This window comes from Gopherus evgoodei, chromosome 3 (assembly GCF_007399415.2).
Source record: "Gopherus evgoodei ecotype Sinaloan lineage chromosome 3, rGopEvg1_v1.p, whole genome shotgun sequence".
NCBI classification, from domain to species: domain Eukaryota; kingdom Metazoa; phylum Chordata; order Testudines; family Testudinidae; genus Gopherus; species Gopherus evgoodei.
In genome coordinates this window covers 24,270,465-24,286,999 of record NC_044324.1, presented here as the reverse complement: position 1 = coordinate 24,286,999, position 16,535 = coordinate 24,270,465, and the positions used below count along the sequence as shown (strand labels likewise).

Below are 16,535 nucleotides of genomic sequence, written 5' to 3'. Positions count from 1 at the left end.
GGAGGTTGACAGCTCACGACCCCCCATGTAATGATGTCACGATCCCCAGAGAGGTCCCAACCCCCAGTTTGAGAACCCCTGGGCGAGGACCTTTGAACACACTGAAAGGAAGCGCTGATCAAATCAAGGTGGTGGTTGGTTTGTTTTTTTGCTCACTAATTTCCTTTAACTACGTATCTCTTCCTCTGCAGTGCCACAAACTTACTCTCCTTTTACTTAAGTGTCAACATGATTGGTTCACATACAGAAAACCCCGTGCAAACAGTGCTTGAAGTTTACCAGTTTCTTACCATTTCCCTTGACCAGTAACTGATATTTTTGATATGTTGCAGTTGTGCATAGTGGGTTGTGGGTTGTGGGGGGGGGGGTTGGAGCTAGAAGACATTCTCCATCGCACATTTATATAGTGCAGTTCTTGTAGTATGCCCATATATATGATCCAAAGAAGAGTTAGAGCTGGGGGCTCATCTACCTTCAGATACATTTCACACATTATGTATGCCCCAAGAACAGGCAGATAAGTGGCAGGATATCCTGAAACAAAGTTTTGGGCCTTTACTTTCTGAAGCAGCTGCTAAGGGACCAGAGTACCATTCCCACATAACACACAGTCTTTCTGGGAAAAATCAGTTAGAAATAATTGCACCTCAGATTAATTTAACTGGCTACAGCATTGGGGATTTAGTCTCTCTGCCTCAGTTTCTCCATCTGTAAAATAGGATTAATAAAGTAACATATTTGCAGGAGTGCAGGGGTGCTTAGAAGAAAGGTACAAATAAGTAGTATGATGATAATGAAACAGACTGATGCCCACAAATGCCATCAAAGTTAAGGGTCAGCATTTCCAGTCCCTCATTTTATTACTAACTCAGCCACAGAAAGGTGTTGTAAGATGACATAAGGGTTTTTTTTCTGTGGGATTCAGGCTGATTGGGAAGCTCTTCCCAACCTACTGTGACCACTGAAGTACCACATCATTTTTCTGTGTTTAACCCTGCCCCCCAGATAGACACTTACAATTCCCCAGGGCATCACCAGGAGTTGCTCGGGTAGACCTTATAGCACAGGGATCGGCAACCTATGGCATGGGTGCCAAAGATGGCACACAAGCTGATTTTCAGTGGCACTCACACTGCCCGGGTCCTGGCCACCTGTCCGGGGGAGGGGGGCTCTGCATTTTAATTTAATTTTAAATGAAACCTCTTAAACATTTTAAAAACCTTGTTTACTTTACATACAACAATAGTTTAGTTACATATTATAGACTTAGAGAAAGAGACTTTCTAAATGTCTTTTAAAATGTATGACTGGCACACAAAACCTTAAATTAGAGTGAATAAATGAAGACTCGGCACACCACTTCTGAAAGGTTGCTGACACGTTATAGCATAGTTGTGCCCTTCCTCCTGTAAGTAGGGTTCTGGTAACTACAGCTTCCTGCCACCAAGAAGAGAAGGGGTGATTCATCAGCACCAGATGAATGGGTGTTTCTGAACAAACATCAGTCATGCACACCCAGGCCTTCTATGTTTGAGGCAAGGAGGTCCTCAAGATTCACTGGACCCTTTTCTTTGTATTAGAAAGGAGGAGCTAGCTCCAGTTGAGCAACAGAAGACAGAGCACTAGAGCAATGGTATAATTAGTGTTATGCAGCTAAATGTGAACTGCAAATGTATGTATTTTTTTTTTAAATCCCCCAAATACGTTTGTAAAGTGTGATCAGAGCTGCATTTTAACCACGCTGGAGACGTACAAAATCCAGACTGTTTGGTCTCTTAGCTAGAGGGACAAACAATTCCTACCATATAAAGGGCTTTGAAAGACCAATTCCTTCCTAAGTTTTAGTTCCCTGTTTACAATAATAACAACAGTCATTCACCGTAGGAGAGATTTTTCAGTTTCTTAGGAAAGTATTTTAGTTAAAGCAGATTATTATACTTTCAACAGTTTCCTAATCTCCCCACCTGTGCTGGAATCCTAAAAAAAATACATTTTTCACTTAAGGATTTTTAAAAATCCTTTGTTTTACTAATATCTTGATTAAAATGGAAAGAAGTTTGAAAATCTAGTTTGCTCCCTTGCCATTTATGGTAGTTTATTTAAATTAGTGCACACACTGCAGGTACACACACACACACACTTACTTCTGCAAATTGAAATTGGTGTCCATTTAACTCTCTGTGGTTTCATTGTAAACTTCTGTTTTTACAGCCATCCAGAAGGAAGATAAAGAATAGAGTCTGCTGGCACATTTAATGATATGTATGAAATTTCAAAGACAGACTTACAATTATTATGTCCAAAACTACATGTGCCCTTTTCTAGCATGGCTACAGTTTCACTTAATTTTGGTTTGCTCAGTTTCCTTCTAGGAAAGAAAAATTTAACTAGGCAGTTCATAGCAGATTTCAAAGCTGTGCGTAGCTTATTAGTGCCAAATTGAATTCAATTTATTTTTCATTGGGGTCAGCTACAAAAACTAATTATTAATCTGGAGTCTTGCTAAAACTAGAATTATTGTCAACGGCTTTACTCATTTCAATGTCCAGTTTAACCATCAGTTTGCAAAATTCATAAGTCAGTGGTGTAAAAATGAGAGCTTTAGGTTCAACTCTGGAGCTTACTGGGTATGTGGGTATATCAAAGATACTCAACTCACAGTTAAAACAACGAGGCATCCTTATGGCACCTTAGAGACTAACAAATTTATTTGGGCATAAGCTTTTGTGGGCTAGAACCCACTTCATCAGATGCATGGAGTGGAAAATACAGTAGCAGGTATATATACACACAGTACATGAAAAGATAGGAGTTGCCTTAACAAGTGGGAGGTCAGTCTAACAAGACAATTCAATTAACAGTAGAATACCAAGGGAGGAAAAAATCAGTTTTGTAGTGAAACAATCTTCCACACAAATTTCCTCATGGCTGGACTTTACAAAAACTAGACAAGCCACGTACACCACACACTTTGCTTCTCTCCAGAGGAAAAAGGACATTAAAACTATCTAAGCTCCTACATGCCACAAGGGGCCACAACAGTGGTTCCCTTAACTCACTCAACAATATTGTTAATCTATCCAGCTATACTCCTAGCCTGGCAGAAGAGTTTATCCTATCTCAGGGCCTCTCCTTCTCCCTCCCTCCGCCCCCTAAACATGATACAGTTCTGCAGTGTCCTAAAAGCCTACTTTTAACGTCTCTGACTCAAGGAATATTTCCAACACACCACTGAACAGCACACTGACCCACAGAAATCTTCCTATCAATGGTACAAAAAGGATTCTGCATGGACTCCTCCTGAAGGTCTAAACAACAGACTGGACTTCTACGTAGAGTGCTTCCGCCAACGTGCAGGGGCTGAAATTGTGGAAAAGCAGCATCACTTGCCCTATAACCTCAGCCGTGCGGAACACAATGCCATCCATAGCCTCAGAAACAACTCTGACATAATAAAAAAGGCTGACAAAGGAGGCGCTTTAGTCATCATGAATAGGTTGGAATATGAACAAGAGGCTTCTAGACAACTCTCTGACAACACATTCTATAGGCCATTACCTGTGGACCCCACTGAGGATTATCAAAAAAAAAATACATCCTCTGCTTAAAATACTCACTGAAGATGCTCAGGAACAAATCTACACTGACGCATCCCTAAAGCCCCAACCAGATATATTCTATCTGCTACCCAAAATCCATAAACCTAGGAACCCTGGACGCTTCTTCATCTCAGGCACTAGCACTCTGACAGCAGGATTATCTGACTATGCAGACTCTCTCCTCAGGCCCCACGCTATCAGCATTCCCAGCTATCTTTGAGAAACCACTGACTTCCTGAGGAAACTACAATCCATTGGTGATCTTCCAGAAAACACCATCCTGGCCACTATGGATGCAGAAGCACTCTGCACTAACATTCCACACAAAGATGGACTAAAAGCAGGAATAGCATCCCCAATGTCACAGTAAACCTGGTGGCTGAACTTTGTGACTTTGTCCTCACCCACAACCATTTCAGATTTGGGGACAATTTATACCTTCAAGTCATCAGCACTGCTATGGGTACTCACATGGCCCCACAGTATACCAACATTTTTATGGCTGACTTAGAACAACGCTTCCTCAGCTCTCATCTCCTAATGCCCCTACTCTACTTTCACTACATTGATGACACCTTCATCATCTTGACCCATGGGAAGGAAGCCCTTAAGGAATTCCACCAGGATTTCAACAATTTCCACTCCACCATCAACCTCAGCCTGGACCAGTCCACACAAGAGATCCACTTCCTAGACACTACAGTGCTAATAAGTGATGGTCACATAAGGCTTTATGGAAATATGCTTATGAATGTATATATGACATAACTGGAATATGTTTTATGCTACATATGCCATGTAACAAGTCTCCGTAAAGGTTATGATCTACTGAATCTATTCATCCTATTTGTATGCTTGTAACATTTTTGTATTCGAAGTTATGAATATTGGCTGTGTACTTGCTTGATGTTTTTTTAGCCTCAGTAAAGCATTTGGTCAGCTTCTTGAGAAAGGATGTGCAAATTAAGTGCTCAATCAAGAAACACTTAATGAACAATGGATCTTGGAAGGCTCCAATCCACATAAGAAGTCTTCCTGGAAACATTCAAGATTGCATATGGGCAATGGCTGCTGCCTGTAAAAACTGAGTCATGCATGGACCTGTGACTTGCCCATGTGACTCCAAAACTCCATCTTAGAGCTGGACTTTGCATAGGAGAGATGAGGGGGCCTCCACCCACAAGTCTATTTAAGCCTGAGAGAGACCCCTCCATTGTGGTCTTCAGCTGACTCAAGAGATATCCTTTAGGGGTGGAGAGGCTACCTGAAAGAAACTGGAACAAGGGACAGCAACCACAGAGAGTGTGATTGCTGGACCCAGAGTAGAAGGAGACTAGTCTGTAAAAGGAAGCTTACTGGTACACGTCTGAGGGTGAGGTTTTATCTCTATTCAGTTTTCTCACTGTATTAGGCATAGGCTTGCATGTTTTATTTTACTTGGTAATTCACTTTGTTCTGTCTGTTACTACTTGGAACCACTTAAATCCTACTTTCTGTATTTAATAAAGTCACTTTTTACATATTACTGTATTTAACCCAGAGTATGCATAATTAAAACAGCTGTGCATCTCTCTCTATCAGTGTTATAGAGGGTGAACAATTTAGGAGTTTACAGGGTAAAACGGATTTATTTGGGGTTTGGACCCCATTGGGAGTTGGGCTTCTGAGTTCTAGAGACAGGGACACTTCTTAAGCTGCTTTCAATTAAGCTTGCAGTTTGTGGCCGGCAAGTGTGTCTGGCACAGCCAGGCAAGGCTCTGGAGTCCCAGTTGTCAGGGGAAGCAGGGGCAGAAGTAGTCTTGGTACATCAGTTGGCAGCCCCAAGGGGATTTCTGTGATGCAACCCATCACAGTCACCACCCTATACTGGAAACCTACTGGCCACTATACTTACCTACATCCTTCAGCTTTCATCCAGACCACATCACATGATCTGTTGTCTACCGCCAAGCTCTAAGATACAACCCTGTTTGCTCCAATCTCTCAGACAGAAACAAACACCTTCAGGATCTCTATCAAGCATTCTTAAAGCCACAATACTGACCTGGTGAAGTTAAGAAACAGATTGACAGAGCCAGGACGGTACCCAGAAGTCACCTACTGCAAGACAGGCCCAACAAAGAAAGTAACAGAATGCCACTAGCCATCACCTATGGCCCCCAGCTAAAACCTCTCTAGTGTATCATCAAGGATCCACAGCCTATCCTGAAGGATGATCCCTCACTCTCACAGGCGTTAGGAGGCAGGCCAGTCCTCGCTTACAGACAGCCCCTGATCTGAAGCAAATACTCACCAGGAACCATACATCACACAACAAAAGCACCAACCCAGGAATCAAATACTGCTACAAACCCCGGTGCCAACTCTGTCCACATATCTATTCAAGGGACACCATCATAGGACCTAACCACATCATCAGGCTTGTTCACCTGCCCATCTACCAATGTGATATATGCCATCATGGGCCCGCAATGCCCCCTGCCATGTACATTGGCCAAATTGGACAGTCTCTATGCCAAAGAATAAATGGACACAAATCTGACATCAGGAAATAAAACCAGTAGGAGAACACTTCAACCTCCCTGGATACTCAGTAGCAGACTTAAAAGTGGCAATTCAACAAAAAAAATCTTCAAAAACAGACTAACGTGAAACTGCAGAAATGGAATTAATTTGCAAACTGGACACCATCAAATTAGGCCTGAATAAAGAGTGGGAGTGAAGGTCATTACAAAAACTGGTCTTACCATACTAATTCCCCCCTACTTTTACTCACACCTTCTTGTCAACTGTTTGAAATGGGCCACCCTCATTACCAGTACAGAAGTGATTTTTCTTTCCTTAGTATTCTACTGTTAATTGAATTGTCTTGTTAGACTGACCCCCCACTTGGTAAGGCAACTCTCATCTTTTCACGTACTGTGTGTGAACACACACACACACACACACACACACCTACCTGCTACTGTATTTTCCACTCCATGCATCTGATGAAGTGGGTTCTAGCCCACAAAAGCTTATGCCCAAATAAGTGTGTTACTCTGTAAGGTGCCAAAGGACTTGTTTTTGTGAATACAGATTAACACGGCTATCACTTTGAAACCTGTCAACTCATAGTGCTTCTAAAGCCAAATGTCTCTTCAGTCACCAGTTAGAATCTTTACTAAAAGGTTATGGAGGGTTGGTTTTTCATTATTTTTAAGTCTGTGGCTTAACCCATAGGACAATGAGCACATGTTCATCCTCACCACTTGGGCCTAAGGGATAGTGTGCCGTGTCTGTCTTCTCCTTGTCAAAGGGTCCCTAATGTCCTCTTTCCTGAGGAGATGCTTCTCCTGCTGGCAGTCTGGCTGAGGTGCTTACATGTGCTGTGAATGCTCTGTAGCAGTAATGCACATCAACTCCCCAGTTGGCGGCAGGCTCCTGGAAGTAGTTGGGAACCTGAAGCAAAAGGGGATGGTGCATGAAAGAGTGAAGGTAGGATGTGGAAGGTTCCTAAAAACCCCAGACGTGATAGCAGGTGAGAAGAAGGGACTTAGAGCAGGCATTAAACCAGATCCAGTTCCTTCCTATCTAAACATCCCCACATCAGCAGCAAGAAACCCTGGACGTTCATTAGCCAGACCCTGTGTAACATATGGAGAGCAGGTAACTTTCAAAGGGTTAAAACAGCAAAATCAGGAGAGCTCCTCTCTCTGTCAGAGTCCTAGCACCACATCACTGTATAACATCAGGAGAGCACACAGCCATGAAACTAACAGCATTTTAGCGTGTTAGTGCTGAACAGAGAGAGTGGGAGCCATACCATTAGTCCAACTCCATACACTGTCTCCTCGCCTGCTTGGTAGGCAAAAAATAGATCACAACCTTGCTATTTATGCATTGCTTTACATGCTTTGCTCCTTTTTCTCAAACTCTATGCCACCAGTATACTAGTATTGCTGAAGGATAGCTGCTTCAGTAGAGGAAAAGTTTCAAATTCCATCATGGCATAAAGCAGACATGGGAAATTACAGCCCATGGGCCGGACTGTCCTGCCTGGCTCCTGAGCTCTCAGCCGCTCACCCACTGCCCGCCCCCCCCCCCCCCACAGCCAGGCAGGCAGTGCTCTGGGTGGCGGAGCTGTCTGCTCCTGCCAAGCAGAGTGGCAGCATGTCTGGCTCCGGCCAGCGCAGCAGCCAGACATGCTGCTCTACTCAGCATGGTAAGTGGGCTAGGGGGTTGTATAAGGGGTGGGAGGGTCCCGGAGAGTGGGGGTGAGCAGTCAGGGGACAGTTGAATGGGGCGAAGGTTCTGCCGGGGGGAGGGAGTGTTGGATAGGCGTAGAGTCCCAGGAGCAGGGGTGTGGATAGAGTCGGGGCAGTCAGAGGACTAGGAGCAGGGGGTTGGATAGGGGGTGAGGTTCCAGGGGACGGGGCAGTTAGGGGACAAGGAACAAGGGAGGTTGGATGGGCTGGGGGTTCTGAGGGGGGCAGTCAGGGGGTGGGGGCCAGGCTGTTTGGGGAGGCACAGCCTTTCCTACCCAGCACTCCATCGTTTTGCAACCCCAATGTGGCCCTCAGGCCAAAAAGTTTGTCCAGTCTGGCATAAAGTATTAATGACCCAAAGTTTTCCTGGGCAACTACCCACTCACCTATTTTTAACGTGGTTAGCTTCAAGATTTTCAAAGCACTTTTCAGTTTGTTTAGGGTTTTTTTTTGTTTTGTTTTAAAGGTGTTAGTACCATCCTCGATAAGATTTTCTCAAAATTATGAATGATTTACATTCTGGTTGGCAGAAAAATAGTTACATCCATACTACTAAAATATATATTGTATTTCTCTTTTAATAACTCCCCTTTTAACATTAAAGGGACAGTAGCTTTAAAACAAAACCAAGTTAAAAAAAAACCACACAGTAGCACCTATCTGTGCTACAGTTGGATAAAAGGAAAAATATATTTCCCGTCAGTTTCATGTTGTGGATTTAACAGCATGACAACTGAAGACAACTTTATAGTTTCCTCTGTATAGTTGGTTTCCTTTAGTCTTTAAGCTATTTAAGGTTATAAACCACAAAAATGGTGAGGTAGAGCAAGGTGAAGATACTTTTAACTCTGTTTGAAATTCAGTAGATTGCAACTTGGTATGGTGTGAGTGGCTTTCACTCTGCTACCTGCTTTTGAAGTACACTTTTGTTCAGATGGATTCCCATCACCATCTGTTGATGCGTTAACCTCTAGCAGGCAGAAAGCTAAGCCTAAACTCAACTTTACAACCATGCCAATATTGAAGAATTGCAACTCAGGTGCCACAACAACAATAGCACTGTGTTGCCAGTATTCCATTCTAATCCCATGATCCATGTGTGAAACTTCCATTGTAAGTGACCTGAGTTCAATTCCTTGCTCTGTAGCAGACAGAAGTTAGGAAAGACCCTTAGTCCTTCTGTGCCTCAGCTTCCCTTCTGTAAAATGGGTATGCTCGTACTTCCCCCACCTTGCTGCAGTGCTATGAGGATAAAGATGCCCAGACACTACAGTAATGAACATGTAAGTGCCTTAGGCCTGGTCTACACCGGGGGGCGGGGGGAGGGAAGTAGATCTATGTGAATAACATAGCTGAAGTCAACATACTTAGATTGACTTACTGTGGTGTCTTCACCACAATGAGTTGACTGCTGCCACTCCCCCGGCGACTGACTGCACCTCTCGCCGAGCTGGAGTACAGGAGTCGACGGGAAAGCGCTGGGGGGGGAGGGGGTGTCAATTTATTGTGTCTAGTCTAGATGCAATAAATCGACCCCTACTGGATTGATCACTGCCCGCCAATCCAGCGGCTTGTGTAGATATACCCTCAGACAGGTCACAAGTATGCACATTATCCACTCTATAAGACCTTATCCACACTAGAAAGGATCTCCTGGTATAGTTCTACTTCCTAGTAACAAGGCCAGTTCCTACCAGTTCCCCAAACAAAATAAGCTATACCAGCGAAAGCCCTTGTTTGTCTGCATAGTTATGTCCAATATTTTTTCCCTCCACATTGCTAAATGACACAAAATACACCAGCAACACTCTTCAGTATAAAAAGGCCTTCAGAAGATTTAGCTCTCTGAGCTCCTTGGGGCAAAATGCCTAGCACGTAAATAGCGCTACCATAAACAATAAATCTGCAAGATGTAACATAACTATGCAGAAAAATAAAGACAACAGGAAATACACTTGTGACCACTATGAAGACAGAACTAGGCCAGGTGCCTGAAAATCCACAGACAAATTAATAATGAACCATTTAAAATTTAGTTTTAGTTTAAGTTATTGGTGAAGTGCCTGTTCCAGTTCAAAAGTGAAACGAACATATTCAATTTTATTACTCTAGGGCAGGAGAAAAAAAAAAAAGGGAAAGACACCTCAGCTCATGCTTTAAAGAAATCAAATGACTGTTGTAAGACAAGTAATTTCAGCTTTATTAAACGTTAGAAAGTCATGAGGACTGTTTTAGCTATTGCTACAGATTACAATGTTAGCATAACTAGCAAAGTTTAATTCTGAAAACAGAACTATCCCTGTTGATTTATTTTTGAAGGAGAGACTATTGTTGAGAGAGAAACTCTTTGACAAGACAAAGTATAAAACCTGTATCTGTTCCACCATCACGTTTGTGCAACAGCATTTACATCTTCAGTCACCCTCTACATTGTTTTCCTGGCCAGGAGAGCATTTGTTCATCAGTCCCTTCTAGATACCCCTTTGATGGTGACAACACAACACCACCATTCTGTCTGTTCTGCTAATGGTCTTTGCAGCAGGAGGGTACAATGTCACAGAGGTGGCAGAGGCTTGGAGACAGTGACTTACAGCCCATCTGGTCAGAAGTCCCTTCCTACAGGAGGTGGGTGTTACTGGCCTCAGCCCACCTGGCCAGGATCCCTTCACAGGGAGGTGGTCGGAAGCAGGCATAGTAGCACAAGTGAGCCAAGAGCCCTTTGCAGAGGTGGTGGGTGGTATCAGACAAGGCCCATCTGGGCCAGGAATCCCTTTGGAGGGGGAGGTGACACACAGAATTGGGCCTGGGCAGCACATGCAGGCCAAGCCCCACTCCCCGCGGCATGGAGAGGCAGCATATCCGGGTCCAGAGTCTCCTCTCAGGCTGGTGGGGTGGATTATCCTAGCAGGCCAGGTCGAAGTCATCCCTCTCCTGGTTGTAGTTCAGCACGTGCTGGCGGATGCGGGACGAGTCGGTCCAGGTGATGAAATCCTCCATGGCCCGGGTCACCAGGTAGGCGGGGTCGGTCACCACCTCGGGCCCCACCCGCACGTGTCCCTGCTCGATGAAGGTGACGGCGTCGCGCAGCTTCTGGGCCATGCGGAGCCGGAGCAGCAGCCAGGGCAGGCGGCGGCGGCAGAAGGAGCTGGCCGAGACCCGGTCGCACAGCTCCAGCGAGTGCTTGGAGCTCACCAGCCCCAGCCCGTAGAGCTTCTCCAGCAGCGCGGCGGTGCAGCGGGCCCGGAAGGCGGCGTGGGCCTGGCCCAGGTCGCGGATGCGGCGCGCCAGCTCCCGCACAGCCCGGCTCAGCTGGTTGTAGCGCGTGTAGTCCTCCCGGCGCTGCAGGCGGTAGCGCCGCAGCACCCGCAGCTCGGCCAGGTTCCCCGAGGCCGCCTCCCAGCTCACCAGGTCCAGCCGCTTCAGCAGCTTCTGCTCGTGGAACTTCAGCTTCCGCACCATCCTGCCGCGGGGGGCCGGGCGCTGGCGGGGCCGAGGCTGGGCCGGGCCTGCGGGGGGCCGGGCGCTGGCAGGGCCGAGGCTGAGCCGGGCGCTGGCGGGGCCGAGGCTGGGCCGGGCCCGCGGGGGGGCCGGGCGCTGGCGGGGCCGAGGCTGGGCCGGGCCCGCGGGGAGCCGGGCGCCGCCGGGACCGAGGCTGGCCCACGGGAGCTGTCTGTCACGTGTCGCCGCCGGCAAGCAGTACAGCGACCCCGGCGCGCTCACAGCCACGGGCGGGGGAAACCGGAACTTCCGCCTCGCCCGCTGCCCTTTGCTCTCATTGGCCAGCGGGAGGGGCAGCCCACCAGTCACATTTTTGATGGGAGGGGGGAAGTTGCGGACTGGGAAGTGGTGCATGATGGGATACAGAGGGACTGGGAGCCAGAGGCTGCGGGGTGGGGGTGGTCTCTCGTGAGGCGGGGTCTTGCGGCGCACGGGTCGCCCAGGCTGCACGCGGCGGGGGCGGGGGGCAGGCGGCTGGCTGGGCGGAGCGGGCAGCCGCGTCGCGCAGGGGAGCCCGAGGCTCGGACGGGTTCACAGCCCTGGCTGTGCCAGGGGCCTGACGTTAGCTCAGAGCCCTCTCCTGCCTCCCCTTCCGTCCAGGAGCCCGCTCGCCGCTTCTCCCCTCCCAGCCCGCCTGCCCAGCGCCAGTCTCCACTACCTCCTGCACGTGTTCTGCGGTGCCTGCCCGCTGGAACCGCCTTCTGGGGTCTCTCTGCCCCCTCCAGGCTGAATCCCTCCTGCAAGCCCCCCCTGGCTTATCCCTCGCCTACCCCGACTCGCTTCCTCTGTTTAACTTTGTATTTTGGGATAAAGTTCATGACAGTGGCTCTAGTATATAACGTATTATGACATCACTAGTGGTTACTGTCCCCAGAGCCCTTTAGAACCTCAAGAACAGCATTTATGTAACCACCCAAGTGTAGACAATTGCATGTTAAAGGCAAAAGGCTCCTCCACCACCCTGAAAACGTGGTTAAAAGAACATAGGCTGTTTTGCAAGATTATAGTAAGTTACAGGACCCACTGTTCAGCTAGTATGGTATCGAGAAATATTTAACAGAATTCAGGCACAGAAGAGCATGTCTTTAACCAACAAAATTAAGAGATTCAAAATGCAAGTGTCTTCACTAGGGTTGGGTTTCAGTTTTCTGAATGATATTTGTTTGGCACAAATAACTTCTTGAGTATTGCAATCGACATATCTTGGTTTATTTTTTTGCTAGCCTGCTTCCTTTATGTTCAGGGGTGTGTATGTCTTTTGTGACTGAAGTAGTCTCTTTACTGAGTCTTAAGTATAACAGTTTAAAGGGTCTCAATGTCTATAAGAGAACACTCTTTGTGCGTCTGTCATGCTTTTCATACAAGGCTCTTACAGAACTTTATAAATAACGATTGAAGCCTCACATACCCTTGTGAGTTAGGGAAGTATTATTCCCATTTTTCAGACGGGCTTGTCTATGCTTAAAACACTACAGTGGCACAGTTGTGCTGCTGTAGTGCTTCAGAGTAGACAGTACCTATGCTGATGGGAGAGATTCTGCCGTTGGCATAGGTAATCCACCTTCCTGGGCAGCGGTAGCTTGATTGATGGAAGAATTCTTCCATTGACCTAGTGCTATCAACACGGGGACTCGGGTTGGCTTAACTACACTGCTCAAGGGTGTTGCTTTTTCAAATGCCTGAGTAGAGTAGTTATGCTGAACTAATTTTCTAGTGCAGATGAGGATTCAGTCTGTTCAAATTCAGATTAGGGCCCTGATTGTCAGCAGCTCTGCAGTCTCTACACCACTCCTTATACACAAAAGTGTACATCTACACAGAAACCCCTCCCACCTCGTGACAGTGAGTCTCAGAGCCCAGGTCAACTGACTGGGGGCTTGCAAAACTAAAAATAGCTATAGATGGAGTGAAACCAGGGCTTCCTCCCGCTCGCAGAGGTTCATAGCCTGGGTTCCCGCCTGAGCCTGAATATTGTCACCACAATTTTTAACCACACAGTCAGTTGACCCAGGCTCTTGAGACTCACTGTGGGGAAGCTGTACCCTAAGGGTATGCCTACACTGCAATAAAAGACTTGTGACATGGCCACAGTTGGCCCAGGCCACATAGGCGCCAACTCCGTGGGTGCTCTGGGGCTGGAGCACCCAAGCGAAAAAATTGGTGGGTGCTCCCTGCCCCCTGCCCAGCTCACCTCCACCCCCTCCCCGGAGTGTGCTGCGTGTCTGCTTTTTCCCCCTAGCTCCCAGCGCTTGTGCTGTGAAACAGCTGTTTTGTGCGGCTGGGAAGGATGGGGGAAGAAGGGGAATGCGGCACGCTCGGAGAAGAGGTGGAGCCAGAGCAGGGATTTTGGGAAGGGGTCCAATATGGGCAGGGAGGGGGCGGAGTTGGGGTGGGGACTTTCGGGAAGGTGTTGGAATGGGGGCAGGGCAGAGGAGAGGGTGGAGTCGGGGCAGGGCCGGGGGCAGTGGGGCACGAGCACCTACCAGCACCGGGGAAAGTTGGTGCCCTTGCCAGGCCAGCTGATTCGGGCTCAAGCTGCGGGGCTATAAAGTAGCAGTGTAGAAATCTGGACTTGGGCTGAAATCTGGGTTCTGAGATTCTGCAAGGGCGAGGAACTCAAGCCTGGTCTACACTGGGGGGGGGGATCAATTTAAGATACTCAACTTCAGCTACGAGAACAGCGGAGCTGAAGTTGACGTATCTTAGATCAACTTAGAATCACTTACTTCGCGTCCTCGCGGTGCGGGATCAACGGCCGCTGCTCCCATCAACTTTGCCTCTCGTCGAGCTGGAGTTCAGCAGTTGACGGGAGAGCGATCGAGGATCGATTTATCGCATCTACACTACACGCAATAAATCAATCCCCGAGAGATTGATCGCTACCCACCGATCTGGCAGGTAGTGTAGATGTACCCTCAGAGCCCAGGTTTCCAGCCTGACTTTGAATGTCTATGCTGCTATTTTTCAGCCTTGCAGCCCAAGCCATGAGAGCTCAAGTCAGCTGGTGGGGCTTTGAGACTCGGTGCCGTGGGTTTTTAGTTGCAGTGTAGACATGACCACAAGGTCTAGAAAACAGCTAGATTCCCCCAGCACAGGGGGATTCCCAAAGAGGTGAAGAGCCATTAAAAAGGCTTTCCCCTCTTGCAGCTGTCATTGTAGGGGTTGCTGGGGGTGGTATAGGGCCCAGAAGAGAGGTGCTATGGGAGGAAAAGTGTGACTGGGGTATTCTCTGCTCCAGCTGTTCTGGGCTTGGAAGGATTAGATCTTTATTGGTAAACAAAGATTTCATCACACACAAACAAACAGATAACAAGATATTTCTATTAATAATAACCAAAATTAGAGATAGGCAAAGAAAGAAAAATGCTGCTTGAGAACTTATTAGTGTTTGATTTAATGATATTTACTTTGTATATTTTGACATGTGACATTGACTATTGGTGTTTTAAAGATTATAAACGTTAACTTTTTGAATCTGAACATCTGCTGTCATTTAATAATTATTGTCTGGACCCCCCATCCATAATGTCTCTTAGCTATGAAAATTTAAATAGATTAAAAAAAAAACATAGAACCATCATTTTGCACAACTGTGAACATTTAAATCAATTAAAATTAAATATTCTTAAAAATATTTAAGAATGTATTATGGTGTCTCTAGAGACTGTTTGCCAGAAGCTGGGAATGGGAAACAGGAGGTGGATCACTTGATGATAACCTGTTCTGTTCAATCCTGTGAAGCACCTGGCATTGGCCACTGTCAGAAGACAGAATACTAAGATAAATGGACCATTGGTCTGACTCAGTATGGCCGTTCTTATGTTCTTATAAACGTTGATATTATCAGTTGAAATTATAAAAAAAAATAAAAGCTGAATTCTGCCAATTCTACCAATGGGGGCCTTGGGGAGCTGCCCAGGGACTGCTCTAAATTATGCTGGAGACTGACTGGCCCTCAATTTATCCCACAATCCAGGAGGCTTGAAAGGGGCATACAGTTGCCTTTACCTAACCTCTATGCACTCCCGTGAGGCACAGCACAGAATGTGGTCCTAGGGCTGTAATGACCAGTCAATGTAATTACGATCTGATGGCTCTGTGGTGGAGGATGGGGGTGCTACGTGAAAAGAGCTGATGCTCTCAGACCACGTTGTAGTGAAGCAGGAATTCACATCACAAAAAAACAGCCCCCACAATTGGCTCTCTTGGCAGACTCAGCAAGGATTGAATGGCCAGGGAGACTGAACAAGGCTCTCAATCTTTTGCTAATCCAGATGCCATCCTTAAAATGAAAACAAAAACTAAATTGCTTTTGAATATTTGTTGCGTATATGGTTTTAAATTATTTGCTTTGACTAAGATCATGAAGCTGAAAGACGTTCGTGAATAGAAGATATAGTGAATAGAAGATGCAGTCTTCAAAATTTCAATTACTTTTCCATTTCTGATACTGGTTACTCTGGACTAGCATAGGGAAATTGGCAGAAATTAAATTAGCAGGTAAGAAATGTATCCTTCAATGGTGCAGCTATCATTAATTTGTAGGAGACTAACAAAATACAAAAAAAGGGTGAGAAATGTGATTTTGCACCTGTTACCTCAAAGCTCTTAATTTATGTGCAGACTACCAGTTCATTATGCACCTCATTCAGTAACTCCTCCATGCATGAAGTTTCATGCCAGCAGCAGCTTCAGAACTGGGACCCATTAGTGCCTTTGGCTATTTAATGGGACATTATTTTATGAGGAATAATGATCTTGTGGCTATAACACAGGACTGGGAGAGAGAAGATCTGACTTGAAGTCCCATCTCTGGCACAGACTGTTTGTGTAACCTTGCACAGGTCACGTAACCACTCTGTGCCTCAGTTTCCCAATGTGTGAAATGGAGATGATTCTTTATTGCCTTACATTTTATGTAGTCATCTACACCTGTGCAAACAGACTGCTAGCATTTTAACACCATCGTGTCTCTATTTACATAATGTAAATAACTACACAAGGGCCAAGGCAATAGAGAATCTGGCCCTGTAAGGATGGTCTAAAGCTCAGTTCATTACTGTTCGTAAAGCCCTTTGAGACCCTAGGATGGAGGTCATCATAGAACAAAGTATTATTTTATTATCACACTTGATCCAAAAATTAGCCCATCCTTATTTAACATTTTTCTCGATCCTGATGTTAGGAATCA

At 46.2% G+C, this 16,535-nt stretch overlaps 2 protein-coding genes across 3 annotated transcripts in view; one reads left to right on the top strand and one right to left on the bottom strand.

The window, feature by feature from the left end:
• The window catches only part of PLA2G7 (phospholipase A2 group VII), a 35,573-nt gene that overhangs the window by 3,978 nt on the left and 15,060 nt on the right, over window positions 1-16,535 (top strand). The window lies entirely within an intron of this gene.
• IMP3 (IMP U3 small nucleolar ribonucleoprotein 3) lies at window positions 10,023-11,349 on the bottom strand. The gene has a single exon (XM_030555295.1). The coding sequence runs from the start codon at window positions 11,303-11,305 to the stop codon at window positions 10,748-10,750; it is 558 nt and encodes a 185-aa protein (XP_030411155.1). The 5' UTR covers window positions 11,306-11,349; the 3' UTR covers window positions 10,023-10,747.